Source organism: Symphodus melops (assembly GCF_947650265.1).
Source record: "Symphodus melops genome assembly, chromosome: 11".
Lineage (NCBI taxonomy): Eukaryota > Metazoa > Chordata > Actinopteri > Labriformes > Labridae > Symphodus > Symphodus melops.
In genome coordinates, this window is record NC_136701.1 from 8,182,693 (window position 1) to 8,205,479 (window position 22,787).

The 22,787-nt window shown below is 38.9% G+C and overlaps 2 protein-coding genes across 2 annotated transcripts; both read left to right on the forward strand.

Moving 5' to 3' along the window:
- Window positions 1-536: 536 nt before the first annotated feature.
- Window positions 537-10,073, forward strand: cct6a (chaperonin containing TCP1, subunit 6A (zeta 1)). Its single transcript, XM_079355372.1, has 13 exons — window positions 537-791; window positions 1,434-1,497; window positions 2,223-2,357; window positions 2,516-2,689; window positions 3,078-3,181; window positions 3,306-3,576; window positions 4,356-4,438; window positions 6,924-7,020; window positions 7,197-7,344; window positions 8,400-8,533; window positions 8,686-8,788; window positions 9,484-9,556; window positions 9,701-10,073. The coding sequence occupies exons 1-13, from the start codon at window positions 655-657 to the stop codon at window positions 9,771-9,773; spliced, it is 1,596 nt and encodes a 531-aa protein (XP_079211498.1). The 5' UTR covers window positions 537-654; the 3' UTR covers window positions 9,774-10,073.
- A 2,976-nt stretch (window positions 10,074-13,049) lies between these two features.
- sumf2 (sulfatase modifying factor 2) lies at window positions 13,050-21,578 on the forward strand. The gene is made up of 9 exons (XM_079356609.1): window positions 13,050-13,413; window positions 13,502-13,652; window positions 13,739-13,853; window positions 14,339-14,383; window positions 14,490-14,640; window positions 15,475-15,530; window positions 19,983-20,067; window positions 20,713-20,854; window positions 20,971-21,578. The coding sequence occupies exons 1-9, from the start codon at window positions 13,293-13,295 to the stop codon at window positions 21,071-21,073; spliced, it is 969 nt and encodes a 322-aa protein (XP_079212735.1). The 5' UTR covers window positions 13,050-13,292; the 3' UTR covers window positions 21,074-21,578.
- Window positions 21,579-22,787: the final 1,209 nt, after the last annotated feature.

Consider the following 22,787-nt stretch of genomic DNA (forward strand, 5'->3'; position numbering starts at 1 on the left):
GAGATCGTGAAAACCCTTGTAGAATTCAAAAAATTGGCAAATTGGGAGAAAATACCTAAATCATGTATACAAAAGGCTATACATAATTACCATCATCAGCTGCTCAATACAAGTGAAGCTTTCAGTTTATTGTAAATAACGCAATGAAAGCAAATAAACGAGATTACTTTAATATTAATTGCGTGAAGGTTTGCGTGTTGCAGTTTTCCTCTCAAGAACCAAGTGGAAACATCAACAATGATGACTCTGAACTGGTCTGACTTAATTACTCAATGAAATAAAGAAAAACAAAGTGTATTCTATGTTCTGATATGGGTTATGATGGATGGAAATCAAACAATGTACCGTGGAATCAAGAGTTTGACTCGGTAATCAGAATTCAAATCCTAAATTACGTTAAAATGTAAATTTATAGAACAAGTTAAATTGTATATCAAACCTTAACCCCGGTTTATTTAATCTTGCTTTTACAAAATGTTGAGCTTCCTTATTTGTGTTTTCCGAGCCGAGGCTGGGAACGTAAAAGCACCACAAGACCACGTGTGGAGCCTTCTGGAAGCTATCTCTCCTTTTGAGAGCGCACGAGGCCTCGCAGTGCGGACTCCATACCGGCGCTACGTTTTGCTCTCACATCGCTGATTGAACTTGTTCGGGATGACTGCAGTGAAAGCTCTGAACCCGAAAGCAGAGGTGGCCAGGGCCCAGGCCGCCTTGGCGATAAACATCAGTGCCGCTCGGGGACTCCAGGATGTATTGAAGAGCAACCTGGGACCGAAGGGGACCATGAAAATGTGAGTCCAGCCGGAACCCTTTGTGCAGCACGCGCGCGAAGCTAATCCAGCTAACAAGCTAGCATACTCTGCGTTTACTTCAGGACCGTGAGCACAGGTGGCTTCACATTTACTTGCCCTTACTTTAAATGTCCATGCGTTTGTTAAATGTGAAAATCCAAACTTTATTGGGTTTTTTATTTTTATCAACACCCCCTCGAGGTAATAAATGACATTTGGGCCTCCATTTGCATCTAACAGACGGATATATTCCGGGCGCACGTTGTTCTGCCCGGTCATCGTCACGATCCGTTTTGACAACATCGAGCTAATGCTAGCAGATTAGGCCAATGGACCACGGATAGTAGACTCACTAGGATACTTTTGGAGTAGCTAAAAGTATCACGTAGTCATCTCCCTTCATGTAGTAGCAAGAAGGGTCATTAATTGACGTTAATGCCGTTGGCAACTTTATTCACGTAATCAATCAAAGTTTATTTCTAGAGCACATTTAAGACAACTAAAGTGCTGCTCAGTAAATTCAGCGTAAACTTAAATTATTTGTAAGGAAATCACATGGCAGATTGAATACTTTTCTTGTACACTACCACACAGATCGACAGTCTGTTAACACACTAAACGTGTGTGTGTGTGTGTCCGCAGGCTGGTGTCTGGTGCAGGCGACATTAAGCTGACCAAAGATGGCAACGTCTTGTTACATGAGATGGTAAGGAAATGTTCTAATTGGGACTTGTTTATTTTTCTCTTAATTATGTCCCGTCAGTAACAGTACTGCTCTATATACGTTTTTGTTCTGTTCGTTTGGTTGAATGCCTTTAAATACGGAGTGCATTTTTAGTGCTGTCCATAGCCCAATTTAACATGTATTTGTGTTGTGCATTATGAACACACTTGTGAAATATATTTTGGCAATCAACTTAGATGTAAGCTCCCCATACTGTAGACTCTTATTTCGCAGGTCTCTGATCTGATAAAATTGTTCAATCTTTGATTGACTTTAAACCTAATGCTTTCTCGAGTAAATGTACTGTAACAGATGTGTATGTGGCACAAGAACACATTTTGGCTGGTATAAAAAGTTTGGCCAGTGAATTTTTTCATCTACCCACCTTGGCCAGTGAGTCAAAAATTTTATTTCGGACCCTGTCAGTAATATGGTGAACATTATCAGCTGTAGAGCAGAGGTGGTTGGTTGTGCTGTAACATAACTTCACTGTCTCAATTCGTAAAATGAATCATGAAAGAATCGTATTACGAACATGTTTGAAGAGATGCATCATGTGTCGAATGCTCAATCAAAAAGTAATCTAATATTGCCTTAGTCTTAAATAGCAGCCTTTATTTCCTATTGTTTATTTTCAAAGCAGGTTTGTTTCACCAGGATGGTTTGTATTTTAAAATGCACATTTTTCTTTTAATATTTTTTTATAGCAAATTCAGCACCCGACAGCCTCACTCATCGCTAAGGTTGCCACAGCGCAGGATGACATCACAGGAGACGGGACCACCTCCAATGTCCTCATCATTGGTGAACTGCTGAAGCAGGCTGATCTTTATGTGTCAGAGGTGAGAGAGGGTGGATTATTTTAATGGTTTTCCATCAACCATTTATTTGTTTAGTTAGATTTTTTTGTAACTCCTAATTTTGGCATGTTAAACTTATAAACTATGCAAATATCCAGCCCTGGGTAACTTATTGAAATCCTATTTATTCTGTGCTGCAGGGTCTTCACCCAAGAATAATTGCTGAAGGCTTTGAGGCAGCAAAAGAGAAAGCACTGGCTGCACTGGAGGAGTTGAAGGTTACTCGTGAAATGGACAGAGAGACCCTCATCAATGTAGCACGAACATCCCTCAGGACCAAGGTCCATGCAGAACTGGCAGATCTGCTGACAGAGGTGAGACAGGAGGGAACAGAGCTCAGTGAATGTTTTTACGGTCAGCTTTTGACCAAAGAATGATTTCTTGTTATTTGTACTTTAAGTAGACTTGATCATCAGTTTTTTGGTGTATAAAAGCTAAAAAAAAAAAACCTCAAGTGCTATTATAGCTTTTTTTTTACATAGCTTTTTGTCTTAAGTCAGTCTACTGACTAATTTCGAATTGGTTAAGTGAATCGTCAAAGTGACAGACTATTTACACTTCTCTTTAATATTCTGGTAAGACATATTCATTTGTATGGACTTTAGCAGACAGATGTGCTGGTACAATTTCTTATCTCAAAAGTAAGTACACAATTATTATTTTCTGATATTTAGTAAAGGGTTGTGTGATGTTTACCCACAGGCTGTGGTTGATGCTGTGCTTGCCATTGCTAAACCCAATGAGCCCATTGACCTGTACATGGTTGAAATCATGGAGATGAAGCACAAGACAGACTGCGATACACAGTGAGTTTTCACAAAAAGTAGATGGAGTAAGAAGCGAATCATTGCCTACACCAGCAGTGGTGCATTGATGTATAGTAATTGCAGACTAACTAGGATTACTTCTATGTAATTTTTCTTTTGTTAGGCTGATCAGAGGTTTGGTGTTGGACCACGGTGCTCGTCACCCAGACATGAAGAAGAGAGTGGAAGACGCTTACGTGCTTACCTGCAACATCTCACTGGAGTACGAAAAGACTGAAGTCAACTCTGGCTTCTTCTACAAGAGTGCAGGAGAACGGGAGAAGCTTGTGGCGGCAGAAAGGAAGTTCATCGAGGATCGCGTGCAGAAGATCATTGCCTTCAAGAACAAAGTCTGTCCCAATGGCGAGAAGGGTTTTGTCGTCATTAACCAGAAGGTATGCTTTGGCTAAAGAAATTACTCAAAGTGCCTCAGCGAAGGCTGAATGATTTTAAGATGAGATCCAATTGCGATATTTCTGGCAGAAATTGCGATTTTGATTTGTATCACGATTTTCTTCAAATCAAGCTTGTGCAATGTTCTCAATGTACAGTAACCTTTACAAAAATGACAGGAAATACATCATACCAGTTAAAACTTAGAATGAAAACTAAAGTTAAGAATTAATTTTAGATGTATTTATTAAGAAGATGTTTTGATGTCTTAGTTTTACAGTGCTGCCTTGATTAAACCCTGGACACAGAAACTTCAGCTTCTTTATTGGAGGAAAACTGTTAGATATCTGTCGAGCTGTGTATCAGGTTAAAGAAGTCACGTACATGCAGGTTCAGAATAGACAGCGTGTATGTGTAAATTCCAAAAACCGCAGCTTTGGCGATCACATGATCACGTTTTCTGAAATCGTGATTTCGATCAGAAAATGATAAATCGATCAGCCTCAGCATCCAAAAAAGAATCAAAAATGTCAATTATAGAGTAGAGCTTAATAATACGTCTGTTAAAATATTGCCCCCATTATCTTCTAACAAAGCTTTCGTTGGTCTCTTTAATCCATACTCAAGTAAATGTGATCTGTACCTCTGCACTTAAAGCGGCTCCTCCGACCCTACTTGTATTCTTTGGATCAAAATCATGTTTAAACAAGGTAGAAGAGAAGTATTCTTATTCTTCTTTATCTTAATGAATCACTGTTTCATGTTTTTCTGCATTGTATAGGGTATTGACCCATTCTCCCTGGATGCCCTGGCAAAGGAAGGAATAGTGGCTCTGCGTCGGGCAAAGCGAAGGAACATGGAGAGGTAAAAAAAAAAACAACTTGCGGTGTTGAAAGTTTTTTTTTTTCTTTTTTTTTTTTTAAGAGTTTCAGTGGGAAACATTGGATGATGACTCCATTTTATTCTCAATCTAGTTTGTGATCAATAAAGTAAAGGTATACATTCATCCAGCAATTGCTTTAGACCTTCTCTGTCCATCATTATGAGGGACATGGTTGTAATAAAGGTCTGCCATACAGTGTTATCAGTCATCTTGAAGGTGGACTATGGAGTTTTGGTAGAGAATAGTGAGAGTTGGAGGAGTATACAGATTCTGTGGTGTATGTTCAGAGCTTTATATACACCTGTCTTCAAAGGTAAATGTGGTCCCTGGAATCCTGTTTGAATATAAAATTCTATGTGAAAAGTTGTTCTGGTGGACTGCAACAGGGAGACAGGAAGAGCAGGGTCACACCGGCCAGCCCTGCTGTGCCACACTTAAGCATGTTGGATTTCTCCATAAAGAAGGCTGTCAGTGTTGTGTATCCGCGTGCTTGTGCTCATGCATTAAGTTTACTGTGCCAAAGCCAAGGAAGTTTCCCATGCCTGAGTGGTCACACTGGCCAAGTGAACTGGACTTTCAGATTGCCAGTGTCTCATCCTAACTCTCATGGGAGCTCTAAATCTCCAATCAATTTTAAAGGACCTGAATAAACTCCATAGTGCACCTTTAAATTTTTCTTGATGATGAAATGTGACCTTGATTTTAAAGCGGTGAACACTCTAAAAGTTTATACAGTTATATGAGCATTGCAAGAACACATTAAGAGACTTGTCCTGCAGTCCCTTGTCATGTCAGTTTTTCCTCATATTGAAAGTAAAGCAACACCAAGGCCATTGTCCTTTTACTGTGTGGAAGCCCCTTAACAGTCACATGTAAATAATGCATTTTCACAGGAATATTCTAAATTAATATTAAAAAAGGACTTACTGATCTTGCAAGTGCTTGCTTCATCGGGAGGAAATTCCACAGCATGCCTCTCTGCTGCACCAGAAGGTCAGCTTCAACCTCCTATGACTGACCTGTAGCGGTTACAGACATATTCAAAATCTCCCAGTCTATAGCTCTTACATGCACCGTCAGAATCTGGATAGAGAGGCAAGTTTACAATGTCTGCCTGTATGAATATGTCATACTGGAAATCCTTCAGTGTTCTGATCAGTCAAAATGAGAGCGGAACCTTCAAAATTCTTGTTTGAAAGAAAAACAAATATCAAATACAGAAAATACTCAATTAACGTGAACTCATCATCATAATAATAAGCGTTGCCCAAAAGTAGCTCCAGATGCCCAATAAACCATATGTGTTAACGGTCTATGGATCCACCTCACAAGTACTATTTCACTAACTGTCCTTTTGCACACAAGGTCTAGTTGTTCCTCTTGAACTCGTGGCCACTACTTTTCCCGGAACGCAGTTTAGATGATTTGCACGGTGAACACCCAGGGATGCCACTGTGACTCTCTCTGGTCTCTCATGTCTGTGCTACAGTGACTCTGGTCTTTTTTGTAACAGATGGGGATATCTATTTAAAAAAAAATCCCTGTTCACCTGTAGCATCTCGCCTTAAGTAAAGAACTGCTGGGTTCCAAACAGTGAAATGCTTAGGTTGTATCTATTCTTTTTTTTTTTTTTTTTTTTTTTTTTTTTTTTTTTTTTGTTAGACAAAATAAAAGTGGATGTTATTTGCACAGCGAACACCCAGGGATGCTACCATGGCTCTCCCTGGTCTATCACGTCTGTGCTACAGTGACTCTGGTCTTTTTCCTCTGCATTAGAAGAAGTTTTGTCTCTTCTACATGTATTCAGCTGACCAGAACAGAAAACCTTTTTTTTACTTAATTAAGGAAGTGTTTATTTTATTTTTTTAAAGAATCTTTCATTTTGTCTTTTTAAGCTGGCCTTGCTTGAGCAACCATGTTTGTTCTATTTAAACCTTAATTTCCCAGAGTGGAATTTGCAACAAGAGCATAAAAACACAATACAAACATTTGTTGTTCAGATTTATTTGTTCTTTCAAATGCGCATGGCCATATATTTGTTTAAATTGGGGGATGCTCGTTGTCTTTCTGAAACTCTGTTACTTGTGTTGTTGCTTGTTTTGTCCAGGCCACTCTTGAAAGGAGATTTTTATTCTCAATGAGTTTTTTTCTTCTTCCTGGTTAAAAACATAACTAAATACACATATAAAGGTCAGGACATAAAAACACATTAAAGCATCATGTGTCAAACCAATACAGAGCTCGTGTGTGTGTCCGCTGCAGAGCAACGCCACCATGTCGTCTCTACACTTTAATCAGCTAGTTGACTTGTTCAGTGTTGTAAAGTTTTGATGAGGCACGATGAAGAGTATTTCACATGACTCACACAGACAACGCTTAACTGGGGCTCACGTTGTTTTCCTGAAAAAGCTCAGGTGATTTAGTAACAAAAACCCAATTAAACATGCAGTGTTTATTCTTCGTCAGGCTCACCCTTGCCTGCGGTGGCATTGCGATGAATTCAATTGAGGACCTCACACCTGAGTGCTTGGGATATGCGGGACTGGTTTATGAGCACACACTTGTGAGTACATCTAACAATCTAGAATTTACTGGGTGCATTGTTACAAGAGTTTTTGTGTGAAAATAAAACGAGTTAACATCCCAGCACTACATTTCTGTAAATGCCTTGAATCTCAACATGTACTTGTTTAAATTGTTGCGGTAGAGTTGTTGCATTGTGTATGGATCTGTTTGCAGGGAGAGGAGAAGTACACATTTATCGAGAAGTGCGGAAATCCCCGATCAGTCACCCTGTTGGTGAAGGGACCCAATAAACACACCCTCACACAGATCAAAGATGCTGTCAGGGATGGCTTGCGGGCAGTCAAAAATGCCATTGAAGATGGTAAGACACAATCTGCAAAATTGTTTCTCTTAACAAACTTTGTGCTATGACTTGAAATTTCAGTTTTCATCATGCAATCGTTGCATCAGTCCATCGTGGTGAAAGGAGTTAAGCCACAAGATGAGGCTCTCAACGTTTGTTCCTACCCTCACCTATAGTCCTGAGCTTTGGGTCATGAAAGAAAAAACAAGATCCCGATACACGGGTGAAATTGGCTTCCTCCTCAGGGTAGCTGGGCGCACCCTTTACCATTGTGTCATAACGGTAGTTTTTGTTTTATATGAATGAAATAACGATGGATTTATAAAAATAAATAGTGCCCTCATTTCATTGTGCTTATCAGTTTTACTTAAACAGATTTTCTATTTGGTGGCAAAAACAAAGGAAAAAACCTTATGAGTCTGTTTCCAGGACATTGAAGTGAGGGGCCTGCGTATAAACCTAAAATACCTGTAAACAATTCCTTTAAGATCTTAACACCCCACACACGGCAGGATTATTTTTTTAAATTATTTTATGATCGCGGCGTCTTTAAGATTATCGGAAGGGGAGAATCAGGGCCAAAATTGGCATTATTATCCTGCCGTGTGAACCAGGCTTTAGTTAGTGCCTAAGTTGCATATTTAAACATTAAAATACAAAATACTTGCAATACATTTTTTCTCATCGTTACATAATCAACTGAGAAAGATTCATGGGGATATCTATTTAAAAAAAAAAAATCCCTGTTCACCTGTAGTATTTCGCCTTAAGTAAAGAACTGCTGGGTTCCAAACAGTGAAATGCTTAGGTTGTATCTGTTCCTTTTTTTTTGTTAGACAAAATAAAAGTGGATGTTATTTGCACAGCGAACACCCAGGGATGCTACCATGGCTCTTCCTGGTCTATCACGTCTGTGCTACAGTGACTCTGGTCTTTTTCCTCTGCATTAGAAGAAGTTTTGTCTCTTTTACATGTATTCAGCTGACCAGAACAAACTTCTCAAAGTTCTTTTTTTAAATCGTTTTTTTTTTTAATACATACTCTAAGTCTCTCCATTAAACCCCTGTCTTCAGGTTGTGTTGTGTCAGGCGCGGGTGCATTTGAGGTGGCTGTGGCAGACGCTCTCATAAAACACAAGCCTAATGTGAAGGGCAGAGCCCAGCTGGGCGTGCAGGCATTTGCAGATGCTCTCCTAGTCATCCCCAAGGTAAGGGATCTTTTCTTTCTCACGTCATAAAATCATGTTTGTATTATTTATCTTTTTCTGAGTTGTGCTACATACATCAACTTGATCTTGAGAAATGTTTTCTTCTGTTGGTGATTTACTACTTTTAATTTCAATATTCATCCTTTTTATAGGTTTTGGCCCAGAACTCTGGCTATGACCCCCAGGAGACCCTGCTGAAGCTTCAAACGGAGTACAAAGAGTCTGGTCAGCTTGTTGGAGTGGATCTCAGCACAGGTCAGAACCATAGCACTCTGTCAAAAATTTAAACAGCAAAATACTATTATTAACTCGTTGGACTTTTGAGTGCTTACATTTTTAAACCTTAATTGTCACGTGATACTACTTTTCAACAATTCTGGGAGCAAAATGCGTAGACCTGAAGTTTCTTGTTTACGATGGAAAAAGCTGACTCAAAGTGCAGAACAAACCTAACTGTGCGAATGTCACCAACCTGGGGAGTGCCCTTTGTGATGTCATGAAAGAAGGGGGGGGGGTCCAAACTGCCTTTTTCAGCACACTTGTATAAAGTGGAGCAGACCACAGACACAGGGTGGGCATTTCTCATGATTGGGGGGGGGGGTGTAGACATTATAGGGACATGTAAACAAAGGCCTGATTGAGGTAATGAAAGTAGAGTGGAGCCTTTTTTTACACGTAAATGGAAACATTGTTGTTGAAGACTTCACTGTCAGACGAAAGAAGCTGTACATGGTTAAACTCCATATGTGTGTTTTTGCCACAAATGAGTGCTCAATGTTTCCCCAACTGTTATATTAGCCTCCCCCACCACCAAGCTTTAACCTAGGGGAACACTGGTGCTTTAATTGCTCCACTCCAACTTGTTTGAGTAGTGTTATAATCTTGTTTGCTTCCATGAGCCCATCTGTCTTGTCATTCTCATAAACTCTTAAATCTTTTTGTTTTTTTAGGGGAACCCATGGTGGCAGGAGAAGCAGGTGTATGGGATAATTACAATGTTAAGAAGCAGCTTCTCCATTCATGGTAAGAATGCATTACTGAACTGTACAACAGCACTCCAGTATACTGCACATCTGTATGAGTATGTGACAGATAAAAAATCTTGAATCTAATTGAAATGATCCTTAAGCATCGTCCTCTCTGATCTCTAATGTTATTCTTTTACAGCACGGTGATTGCCAGCAACATCTTATTGGTGGATGAGATCATGCGAGCTGGAATGTCTTCTCTAAGAGGATAAATGTGTTCTGAAGAAGCTGCAGTTATCATACTTACAGGGATTGTGACAGTTGATTAAACTCACCCCTCTTGGAACTTCGAAGCACCCTGGTCTGATGGGACAGTCTGCCATAGACGCCACAGCATCCATCACAGCATCTGTCTGGAACCAATGTTTTGCTAGTCATGTTTTTTTTCCATGGATTTGTCAATGTCTCCCTCTGATTGGTTTATTTATGAGATTTTGTTTAAAAAAAAAAAAGCACTGACCTCAGCCATTCAGTTTTGTTTCCAGCCATTAAAGGTTTTTCAGCTCTTGAAAGATTTTGTGTTTTCTCTATAAAGTGAATGTAAAAAAGGTTTTCTCGATTCCGGCAAGAGGATCAAGGTTGATAACCCAGAAATTATTCTTATTATGCTTGTAAAATAACGGCTAATATACTCTGTCTGAAAGCTATTCAACTATCCCAACCAGTCTATTATACATTTACAGAAAAATGTTTTGGTACATGAATTTTGCATCGTAAGTATTTCAGGACACCAACATTTTATATTTCCACTTTTTTACTGCAGCATACGTTTTGGGCAAGGGCTTACCGTACTTCAGTGGCTTGAGGCAAACGGACTTCGACTGATGTCACATGTATATAATTTATTAGGTAGTTCAGTGTGCAGAAACCTCTAGAATACTTTCACTTCAGAACATTATTTTTTTCCAGTTGTTATTCTTGGGTTTATTCTTTTATGCACTTAAACTTTAGATTAATGACCGCAGTTTTCTTGACTGATTCATCAAACTCCAGTCCTCGAGGGCCGGCTTCCTCAGACTTTTAGACGTCTCCCTGCTCTAACACGCCTGCTTTAAACAACGGAAGTTCGAAACGCTTGACCGTCACGTGACTCAAATAGTTCCCGGAAGTCGATGGCGGGTAATTTGATTCCATTGATTCCGAGTGACATAACCGAGATTTTCGGTAATTTCTCGTCAATAACTGCATTGATTTACAATATTTATACATTAGACCGTCATATGTACGTGTATATACAATATATGTTTATGTAGTTCCATTAAAAAAATAAAAAAAAATCCAACGTAAATTGGTTTTAAAGATTAGTGTTCATCCTCATAGCTATTTTATTTTGTATACATCCAGTAAAATACGGGATGTTACTTTGAATTTTCTTTAATGTTCTTAAACGTGTATGGTATTAAGAGCAATCACATCCCAAATGTTTATTGATATACTAATAACCATACACCTTCTATTTAGAAGGGCTAGTGTTTAAAAATGAATACTTTATTGTCTTCCATTTTAGTAATCCCATGGTAATAAAGAGTTTATGTAATCTTAATAATGTAATGTAATCTTTGACTTTCAGTTAGTACAGATTAGAGACAGTCACCTGTGAGACTCCGTTTGTCCTGGTCTGGCCATAGTCTATCCATGATTGTTACCTGACAGCACATCGGGTCAGAGGAGGATGAACATGTGTCGTCCAGGAAATCCATTGAATTAAATCTGTTTACAATTTGTATGCAACCCTGAACTTCATAACACTGTATATACATGAATACATTTACTTCAGAATAACTTCACTGTCTACTTTCTGTTTCGCAAAAGGCAGAGCTATATCTTTGGCTTGCATGTGCAGTAATCTAAAAAAAAAAAGGTATCATTGAAAAACACACCACATCTAGACAAGGCACATTGAAAACACATTTATTATGTTTATACATGTATAAAAATAGACATTCGATTTTTACTATGCACTTATGTACCAAGATGAATTCATTAAATAAATGTCTAACAAAGGCAGAAACATTAATAACTTGTCATGCAGAGAAAAGTCATGAAAGCCCTGCTGGAGAAAACAGCATCAGACTTCAAGGAAGGAGCTCTTTGTCGTCCCTCCCAAGAAGCCTATGACTTCATTAAACAAATAGAGGAGCTCTTTAGGATCATGACTGGTTCCTCCCTTAAGGAGCTCCCCAATGCAGTGAGTGTCTTGGAGAAAGAAGCTCAGTCACTCTCCAGCAGGCTTCCATCATGCTGTGAAGTACAAGAAAAAAATCTACATAAGATTCATACGGCTGATTGTGCTCCAGCATCTAGCCAACATCACTGTTTTTCCTCTTACTAGCACACAGCCAGCATCATTGGTCCTCACCATGCGGTATCATAGAAGTAGGAGTCCTTGAAGTAGGAGTCCTTGAAAAGTATTTATTCAATTAGTATAATTATTTAAATAACTCATATAACATTTTCAGTATGACTGCTTAAGTAATATCACAGTATAATACATCATTGAACACCTTGTCAGGTTTTTTATAACTCACCATGGTCCGTTCATATGAAACCAGTGCTGTGGCATTACTGCTCCTCAACCACACAACGCCCTGTGCTCCGACAGTAGGTCACTTACACCCTAATTAGATTACATAATTAGTATAATTACTTGTATAATACAGTCATAGCCTATGATACTTATTGTATTGAATATAGTTCCCCATTTAGCCTAGTGCAATTTAATTTCAACATTGTTTGTCTATTTTAAACTTCTGTGTGCTTTCAATCTCACTTAGGACTTCTAACTTAACTTTCCCTCTGCCTCGATCATAACTATCCGATCTGATACATGACATTTACAGCTCAGAGAAACACAAAGATTAAAACACCCAGTCCATAAATTACCTTTTTGTTTATGCTTGTTGTTTAGAAATCTCTAATATGAACTCTGAATTTATACCAATATCACAAAAATAGCTTTCTTCATTGTTGTTTTTGTTAAGTTAACTTTATCATGTTAGCTCGTACTCAAAAATCCATTCCTCATCCCAAAATTAGGGAGGGAGACATCTTTTGAGCATCTTTTGGGCCTAACAGTCTGAGGAAGCCGTTTGACACCCCTGATTTAGATGAAAAGTAAAACGTTGAAGAGATTCGATTGTTCAAATGAGATAGTTTATTCACGTTTACTTCTATTTCAACCTGCTAAAATAAAACAAGAGGCGTTCATTTAGTATAAGCAAATGTATAAAAGTTGCCTGCAATTGGAAGAAACAAATTTAAGGTACATGTGTTTTTAAACGGTTTTTTTCTTGGTCAACCTGCCATGACGTTTACCAGCTATGTCTCATTCTGGTGGCACATTAAGCTTGCACACAGTGTACATCTTTGCTGTTTCTATTTGACCCTTTATGAAAACAAACGTTTGGCTAGTAGGCCCTACCATTCTTTTCTGAATTAATGGAATTTGTTATGTTTGATTGGCAAAGGTTATGGTGATCGAATTAAACAATTGGGTTTCAATCGTCTTTTATGGTATGGACTAACGTTACATTTACTGTGTAAATTTAAACTTAATACAAGTAAAATAAATAACACGTATTAGAAACCATAGACAGTAAATATAATACATCTGAGAGAAACGTTTCGATAAAGCGGAACCTCTTAAAAAATACAGGACCAGTTTACGGCTGAACCAATATCCGTTGCAACGGTGAAATGTCTCCGATGTGCGAATGTGTCGCCAAAAATGAATGTATGAAGTGCTTTGTTACAAGACAACTTCGAGTATTTGTTTATCTTTCGTCGTAAAGATATTTTTTTTTTTAAAAACGGCCATGAAACTGGTATACTCGTTTTTACTGGCCCTGGCGGGTAAGAACAATACTTCTAACTTAGTAGTATAGCAAATATTATAAACATAGTGATTCAAGATAACCGAGTTTTACTTCTTGACAAAAAGTCGCAGCAAATGAGATGGTGAATATCCCTGGAGGGAAGATGTTAATGGGAAGCAGTGCAGCTGATGGGAGAGATGGAGAATCCCCCACCAGGGACGTTGAACTTCAGGATTTTAAAATAGACTCGTACCCTGTCACAAATGCAGATTTCAGGTACACAAACTTTAATATTACAATGTTCAGTAATCCCAACAACAATATACTTTATTATAAAGATGCTTGGCTCTCATTCACGACAGAGACTTTGTGAGAGCACAGAAGTACAAAACAGAAGCTGAGATGTTTGGTTGGAGTTTTGTATTTCAAGACTTTGTGTCAGATGACCTGAAGAGCAAAGTCACACAGAAGATTGAGGTACTGGGATTTTCATTCAGGCCAGTGATAAATCAATCTGCACAATTAATTAGTATTGTATAATGTCCATTAAGGCTAATTGACGATTTTAAGATTCTAAAGTTAATAATTTATCTGTAAAAAAAAAGCTTTCACACCCTTGTTATAATTGTTTATTGAAAGCTACTGGAGCAGGACGATTAGCAGTTGTTCTGTGTTGTACAACGTGATAGAAAGTAGTTTTGTTACATTATAAATAATTAACAATTTTATAGATCATGATATCCTGCAGTATTTCCAGTAATTAAAATTCTCACCTTAAATCCATAATATATGTGTGACTTCAAATTACAACAGAGTTTTAATTTAAAGTTCTATTGCAGTTGGTTAATTATTGGATATGTTAATAACGCAAAGTTTCAACAGACGTTCTAGACTTTTTTTGGCCTTACTTTCTAAGGCTGTCTTGTAAGCAGCTTTGACACATTGTCATGTTTCCACTCCAGACAGCTCCTTGGTGGTTGCCTATTGAACGGGTGTCTTGGAGACAGGTTAAATTACTAGTTTTACCTTTATCTATCTTTGTCATTGTTCTTTTTTCTTTTCATGCATTTCTTCATTGCCTACTTATTTCTTGTTTAACACACTACTGTACAGCCTGCAGGACCAGGTTCAGGCATTCGGGAGCGCCTGGACTTCCCTGTGGTTCAGGTGAGCTGGACTGATGCTAAGGCATTCTGCCACTGGAAAGGAAAGAGACTGCCCACTGAGGAGGAGTGGGAGTGGGCTGCACGTGGGGGGCTGCAAGGTACACAATGTATTTTGTAAAAGCATAAAATATATGCTTTATGATGCTCCGTGAGAGGGCTTAATAATCTTTTGACAATTTGTCTGCACCATATATTGCATAAAGAATGGACAGTGGGATATCTCGCCTCAATTGAAGCTTAACGATTTAAGGCTCCCCCTGCTGACTTCATGTCAACAGATGAGACATGGGTCAAACTGTAAAATCAAAATGCACATAAAAAAAAATGTTTTCATCATGTTAGTTATTTAATTTGTGTTCAATAAATCTTTATTCTGACAAGTTACTTTTTAATTAGTTATTTGTTGCTGTAAAAAGGTAACAAATGCTATGATTGACAGTTTGTTGACTAAAGCTCCTGTGGCACTGTGCGCACAGGAGATGAGGAGTACAGTGGAAACAGCGAGAGGAAACATAATGAACACTAACACAGGAGTTATTGAACTCCCATTACTGTGCATTAATGCTTCAAACTGACACAAGAATTTATTTAGCTGTGGACTGTACCGAGCTGCGGGATCTTTGTTTTTTATCTGTAAATCGAATGTGTGTTTTAGTAGTTCAGTGATATTAATAGAGCGGCTTCTCCAGCCGATTCCTACTATGCACCTTGGTGGCAATGTCCTGATATGTCAGCACTCATCACAGGGCTGTTCTGGCTTGCATCAATTCTTAATAACATCCTTTAAACAGAGTTAAACCTGTGTTTTAAATGTGTGGTCTTCCACTTTATGCAGGAAAAAGAAGGGGGACGTTTACATGACCTCCCTGCTTGATCATTTCTATTTTCTGTAGTGAGATGTCCTTTTATCTTTCCTGCCTCTTGTGTTCCAGGTCGGACTTATCCATGGGGAAACAAGTTCCAGGACAACAGATCCAACCTGTGGCAGGTTAGTCTGCCACTACAATACATAATACTTTAACATTATTATGGTTAGTTGGTTGGTTATGGTTATGGCAAGGTCAGTAATTTAATACTTAAATGTTGTTCTTTAATATTTATGACTACTGTCTGCAAATAATGATATAACTTTATTATTAGGCCAAACATACAATTGTGCAAAAAAGGGAGCCCAGCGTGAGTGGAATACGGTAGTCCTGCCCGAAGTGGCCATCAGCTGATCTGAGAGCTGCTCCAATGCCAACCAATCATTATCACAGTCAGAAAATGAGGTGTTCTATTTAAACCAGGGGTCCCCAAACTTTTTTCGTTGGGGGCCACATCAACTTACCTTTTTGTGATGGGGGGCCGGGGTCAGTCTATAACAGGAAATTATATGGGCATAAGTGACGACCATTATTATTGTGGAGTTCATAATGATAAAAAACACAAGCTGATACGAGGTAACAATAAGGTGATGTGATTTTGTAACAGGTACAGGTGAGTTAATAATTGGTAGATATGTCTTTACAGGTAGTTTTCTTTACGTGACGCAAAAATCGTCATATTGCGTCACGTAAAGAAAACTTTCAGGCAAAGGAAAAACATATTTTTCTCGTCTCAAGGCAAAATGAGGGCTGGATTCACGACCATTCAACACTACTACCTTGTTTCTAATGATACAAAGCAAATGGGTGAAGTATCCCTTTAACTAGGTGAGCTGAATTTGCATGTATGTACAGAGTAAAGCAAAGGTGAGTTAACAACAGATTGGTATTATGTCTTTACAGGTTTGTTTGTTTCTTAAGGCCGCACAGTGAAATAATATTAATACAGAATAATAGTAAGAATCACATAGACTTATCTTGTTGAGCTGATTTTGTATTCCCAGATAAAGGTGAGTTAGCTACAGTAAAGTATTTTGTCTAACTAACAGGTATGTTTACTAAGGCTACAGTGAAATAAAATATATACAAAATAATTGTAATAAACAGGTATACAAGTTGATCTGGTTTGGTATTTACATGACTGTTAGATTAGGTTTTTGTGCTGTGGTGATGCAGGTCCTTCTGGAAAGGCAGGCAAAAACACAAGCAGCCCATCTGAAGATGACTCATTTTGTCTGCAACATCACTGTTCAAGAAACATGTTGCCTATAAAAAGAGCATTAATATACTGACATTTTTTTCATATTCATAGTTATGAAATGAGCCGGCTTACCATATCAGTGTGAGCTGTGGGCTTGCTTCTGACCGGTGAGGAGATTGATGTCAGGTTCCATTCCAGTTAAAGCCAGTCTCAGGGACTGATGCAGGTGTTGATCTGAGAGTCTTGATCACGTTGGATTTTTTATTAGCTTCATGCGTGAAAAAGTTTGCTCACATCTGTGATGTGTATGTGCTCCAAAAAGCTGTGAACATCTTCATAGCGTGCTTTCTCATGTTGGGGTAGGTCTTGTTTGAGAGGGAAGCATAGTACTCTATGAGACAGTTGAGTATGCAAATTTCTTTAACGTGGTCATGAAGCTCACTGAACGGCACACTGAACACCGCTCTCAGCATTTCAAGTGTGTCCTTGCACTTCTTGGTTTGAAACGGCACCGCTGGTTTCTCATCTGAGAGGCTTGTTTTTGCACTTGTCCTGCAAGCAGCGCCAGTTTCACTTCAAATGCTTTGATGTGGGAATACATGTCACAGATTAATTTCCCCTTGCCATGGAGCTGTAAATTGAGGCCGTTTAAAATTTCTGTCACATCTGTTAAAAAGGCAAGGTCCCATTTCCATTCTGTGTCAATTAGCTCTGGGACAGTTTTCCCCTTTGTCAGGAGAAAGGCGTTGATTACAGGGAGCAGCTCGTAAAAGTGCTTCCAAACTCTGCCCCATCTCTATAGACTGGTATAGTAATGACGTAGTTTTGTAGGCCAACCCGAAAAAATGGCGCCGGTGGTTCCTACAAAAATTCGTCTATGGGATTTTTGCATTGGATTTTGGATCATTGCAGAAAAAAAGCTCTGTGTCAAACACACGTTTCTGATGTGTAGCTGTTTTGTTCAGCAGGATAATCTTTACAGATAAACATCATTTATATGAAGTTGAAGAGTTAATGCAGCCAAGAGAAGTAAAAAACTAACGTTATGTGCTCGCGAACTACACCGCGGTCAGTTTATATTGACATCACGACCGTTATGCTTCATCGATCTAATCAGCGGATTTCACAAGATAGTTAAACGTTAGCTTAATAAGTTGTTTATTAATCTAATATTTGCAAGAACACTGAAAAACATGACTAGAGGCTGTAAGGAGCATTAGGGAGAGAGTTCCCAGCGTGATGACGTGTAATGTCTGTGACAACCACTGTAGTTTCAGTTAGCAACCACTGTTAAACGTTCGACTTTAAAATTCACAAGTGGGGTCTTAGCTAATGTAGTTTATCTCGTCTAACAAAACATCAACGTCTCTTCAGCTTGTGTGAACCACAGACCTTATTTCAGGCGTCAAAACACAAACCCATTCAAAATCCCCATTGACTGTTAGAGGTTATAACCACGGCGCTAAAATGCTAACTCACTTCCTGGTTTTAGGACTCAAAACTACACCAGTCTATGGCGTTATTATTATAGGAGACAGTGGCTCTCTCGTGAGCACATACTTTCATTTTGAACAGCAAATATAAATCTGACCAAACCAAAAACATGATCTATGCACGCTCAACTCTGTCTATGCGCGCTCAAGTCTTTGTACATGCTCTCTCAACCTCTGCTCCGTGTGCTCACGATCAGCACACATTGGGCTCTCACTCTAACTGACCTCCAGAGTTTTCACTCATGTTTTAAAATCGCCACTGTGGTCTCAGTCTGAATGCTAGATGAAAATAAAATACATCAAAACGTGTGCCTATTTGTGCTGTCACTCACAGTCCAAACGGATCAGTGATATCATGTTTAGTTTTCAAGATATTTGAGGTTTTGCGAGCCCATTCAAATACATTGATGGAATGTTCTGGCAAATCAAAGCTGGATGTCAACCAATCAGTGAGCAGGTTATCAGAGTTAGTGTTTAGAGTGGGACAGAGTTCTGTCTTAGCTGTCAGCTGACTACATTCTTACTGCTGTCCCAAACATGCACTCACACAGACACTCACGCATACACGGCAACCACCCTCACAATTTCTGCAGGAATTGTCTAGTACATATATATATGTTCTATATATATCTATGTCAACTGCTACATCAGTTCCGTTGGAAGCTACGCAATTGGTTGTTATACAGCTCAACCATCTTACTTGAGCGTGGTAAAGCACGTCTCCATGAGCACACTCCAGCTCAAATAGAAAAGCTTGGTCTGTGTTTTCATCTGTTTGCTCTGTTGTGTTCAAACAATTCTTGACAAATTCCCCACCACTGAAGAACTTTCCACAGCTTGCAATCCGTTTGGCAACCTTGAAACTGGCCCGAACGGATGACAGGTTCACCTGTGTTTGGCGTAGCATTGTACTCTGCTGCACCGCAAATCCACTTATTAGCCTAGCCACCTTGTTGCTCCTCACTTGGCCCAGCAAGCTCCATGATGGGTTTCATAGTGTCGGTGGATATTAAATTCTGTAAATACCGCCACACACTTTGCAGATGAGACAAACTGCCTTATCCTCGCAATGGACAAAAAAATGGTCACATGTCCACTGCTGTTTAAAAACTTCAAAACTTTAAAAAGCTTCAACATTTTCTCCTCGCTCGCGCACACTCATCAAGAAATAAAGCGCGCACTTGGCGCTTGCTTGCGTTATACTGCGGCGCGAACGCGGTGATGTCACGTCATCTCGTTCTCGAAGGAGAACTGTATGTAAGCGGGCCACTCCAGTTGTTTAGGCGGGCCGGATGTGACCCGCAGGCCGTAGTTTGGAGACCCCTGATTTAAACCATACTGCCTCTCTTTGCATAGTCTTTTCAATTCATAACAGGTGTTATCTCGAGACACTTTACAAAAAGCAGGTAAAGGACCTTACTGTTTGTCTGTTAACATTGACAAAAGAGCAGGTAACAAGACCATGCTCATTGCTTCAGTCAGCACATACTATATTCTAGGTTGAATTGTTTGCTTGTCATGTCTTTAAAATGTCAGAGTTATTACATTCAGGTTGTGTTCTGCATGTCCCCATGGGGGTAATATAAAGTTTGCGCTCTCAGCAAAATCTGTGGCATGCTGCACTGATATGGCTGAAACCTAAAAGCAGAACCAATACTGCCAAATATACCTGTACAAACCATAAGTGTAATAAATGGTTACATCTATAATGAGAGTATTCCTGACTGAACGCATTTGTGAACAGACCCACACATCTAAGGGGTTTATGTTTTTATAACTTCTGCTTTTTACTAATGCTTTAAAGCATGAATATGTTTCTCATTAAATTAGTATTAAATTAACCTTCTTAGTCATAACTTGTTTCTTTGTTTATGTTTAAGGGAGCTTTTCCAGATCGAGACACTGCTGAGGATGGTTATCATGGCATCTCTCCTGTCTCAGCATTCCCTCCTCAGAACAGTTATGGTAATTGTCCCTTAATCAATATATAAAAACATCTGGCGTAAATTCGTTAGTTGGATGATATTTTACATTACATATTTTTACATTTGCACTAAATAACCTGGCCCCACCTTACCTCACTGACCTGCTTCACCACCACACCCCCTCCCGTGACCTCCGCTCATCTAAAGGAAACACCCTCTCCCCACCTACACGAACCAAGCACCGAACCTGGGGAGACAGAGCCTTCTCCATCGCTGCCCCCTCCCTCTGGAACTCACTCCCCAAACCCATCCGTTCCTGCACACACCTCCCAACTTTCAAGACGATGCTCAAAACCCACCTCTATAAACTAGCTTTTAATACTTAACTTCTTCTTTCCCCTCTTCTCTTTCTGTTTCTCTGTCTTTTAATGTTCTTCTGCTGTTTTTAACTGTTTACGGTGATTTCTTTTTTACATGTAAAGTGCCTTTGAGCCCTCGTAAAAGCACTTACAAATTAAATGTATTATTATTATTATTATTATTATTATAGTGTATAACAGTTTTTTAAAGCTGAACGCAATGGACCGAAAACGATTTTCGTAGATTAAAAACGAAGAGAGTTTGAGGTTGATCTGTATAGGTCTAAAAATGTGGGCTTGATATTATTAATGTTGAATTTTTGCAGGGCTTTATGACATGATGGGAAACACATGGGAATGGACATCCACACCCTTTCGTGCTGCACAGCCAATGTATGTGCTGCGTGGTGCCTCCTGGATCGACACAGTTGATGGTTCGGCCAATCACAAGGCACGAATCACAACAAGGTAAGTCAGTGAAACAAAAGAAAAGATACTAGCAAACCACTCTTTATTCAGACTGTGAGCCAAAACAGTGATTCTTTCTCAGGCTCCCCTGACTGATGCTATTGTTTCTTTGTCAGAATGGGCAACACTCCGGACTCTGCCTCTGATAACCTAGGATTCAGGTGTGCTGCCAGTGATGGACAGAAAGGAGGGACAAAGAAAGACAAAACAGAGCTTTAGACAACAGGCAGTTAACTTTAAATTTGAGGACAGTTTTGTTCTTTGACCATACAGTTTTCCAGCTGTTAACAATGGTTCTGTTGACTCGAAGGATGACAAAGAAGAAGACAAAAAGGGACCAATGAAGAATAATATTTACTATTGATGATGGACTTGAGCTTGACCTGATGGGGACCAGAGCAACATGTACACACAAACTGTATATCTCCTGTGGAGAGTCAACACTTAGTTTGTGTTGAATTCAATAAAAAATTAAGACACTCTTGCTAAAACTAATAACAATAAATAAAACATTTAAAGGATAAACTACAGGTTTATTGTAGCTGTTTTTCAGAATCTTGCCATACACACCCTAAAACTATACAAGTCTCACTATACAGTAATATTACAGAAATGTTAAAAGACACTTGAAATATCTCATTGTTTTATGAAACAGAAGAAATAGGACACTCGAGTTGTCAGCATTGGTATTCTTCCTTCTGAGCGGGATCTTTCTTTTGATTAGTATTCTTATGTGACTGGAGAGTAAATTGGTGCACTGGTTTAGTCACAGCCTCCTTTAATCCTGTCTTTGTCTACAGGTTTACTTTCTCAGTCACTGGTTGATGAGAACTTTTGGTCAAAACCAGTTCTTGTTAAGTAAGAAGGTACTGGATAAAATCCACCCTTTGTTGTCACTTCTTAACTCATGATTGAGCACTTCTACCCAGACACATTTCAAAAGGTATTATGCAAACAAGGAAATGTGTTTTTATTTTTTTGGAGCCATCTTATAACATAAGGCAAAATCAGTGCTGGCAGGTTTGCTGTAACAACGGGACAGTTTTTACTTTTTAGATATTGAACATTTTGACATAGGGTTCAAATATATTTTGTATCATTACATCTGCTTCCTCAGGATAGATAGATAGATAGATAGATAGATAGATAGATAGATAGATAGATAGATAGATACTTTATTGATCCCGAGGGAAATTCAATGGATGTTCACTGACCAACAGTTCAAATGTGAGGTTTATGCTTTTTAAATCCTTTCAGATTGATCATAAGATGTGATGAGAGATTTTGTTCCCTTTGATCAAAGCCAGGCACTCTTTTAATATGAGACTATGCTGACATGAATTTTGGTAAAGTGTTGTATCTCAAACAAGGATGGCAAATACTTATGTTATCCACTATTTAAAACAAATCTGTCAAAGTGCATTCAAAGAGAGGGGGGTTATGGACTCTTAAATGTGACGTGGTGGTGTGTGTGTGTGTGGGGGGGGGGGGGGGGAACCAGTTCTTAAAATAGGTCAGCAAATCCTCAGTGGAGTCAGGTCACATATTTGAGATGTTTCAAACTTAAGGTTACACCTTACCTCCTCCACCCAGTGCTTGGGAGATGGAAGGTGTATCAAATGTCAAGCCAGCAAACAAGGGAAATCTATGGCTTGGCTCAATATGGTTCATATTTAAGTAGTACTAATGGAATTACAGCCTGCCATGTACTGTGTTATAATGATTCCTAACTCTTCCTCCCACTGCCTAGTTAAGTGACTGAGTGCTGGGGATGCAGTCCTCTAACTCTCTTCATGAAGTACACTTTGTCAAGTTTAAATGGATTTGTAATTACAGTAAAACCAGATTTTAAGAGAGTCCTGAAGAATTGGGATATTCATCTGGTATCGTTTGCTTAAGGGCAGTGGTGCACAAATTAAAGAAGAAAGTGACA

Excerpts from the sequence above, each read along its gene's own strand:
- sumf2 (XM_079356609.1), top strand. The coding sequence starts at position 13,293 with ATGTATGAAGTGCTTTGTTACAAGACAACTTCGAGTATTTGTTTATCT. Across the intron at positions 13,653-13,738 it reads GTCACAAATGCAGATTTCAG|AGACTTTGTGAGAGCACAGA; the intron begins GTACACAAACTT and ends CATTCACGACAG. Across the intron at positions 20,855-20,970 it reads AAGGCACGAATCACAACAAG|AATGGGCAACACTCCGGACT; the intron begins GTAAGTCAGTGA and ends TTTCTTTGTCAG.
- cct6a (XM_079355372.1), top strand. The coding sequence starts at position 655 with ATGACTGCAGTGAAAGCTCTGAACCCGAAAGCAGAGGTGGCCAGGGCC. Across the intron at positions 1,498-2,222 it reads ACGTCTTGTTACATGAGATG|CAAATTCAGCACCCGACAGC; the intron begins GTAAGGAAATGT and ends ATTTTTTTATAG. Across the intron at positions 2,358-2,515 it reads CTGATCTTTATGTGTCAGAG|GGTCTTCACCCAAGAATAAT; the intron begins GTGAGAGAGGGT and ends TCTGTGCTGCAG.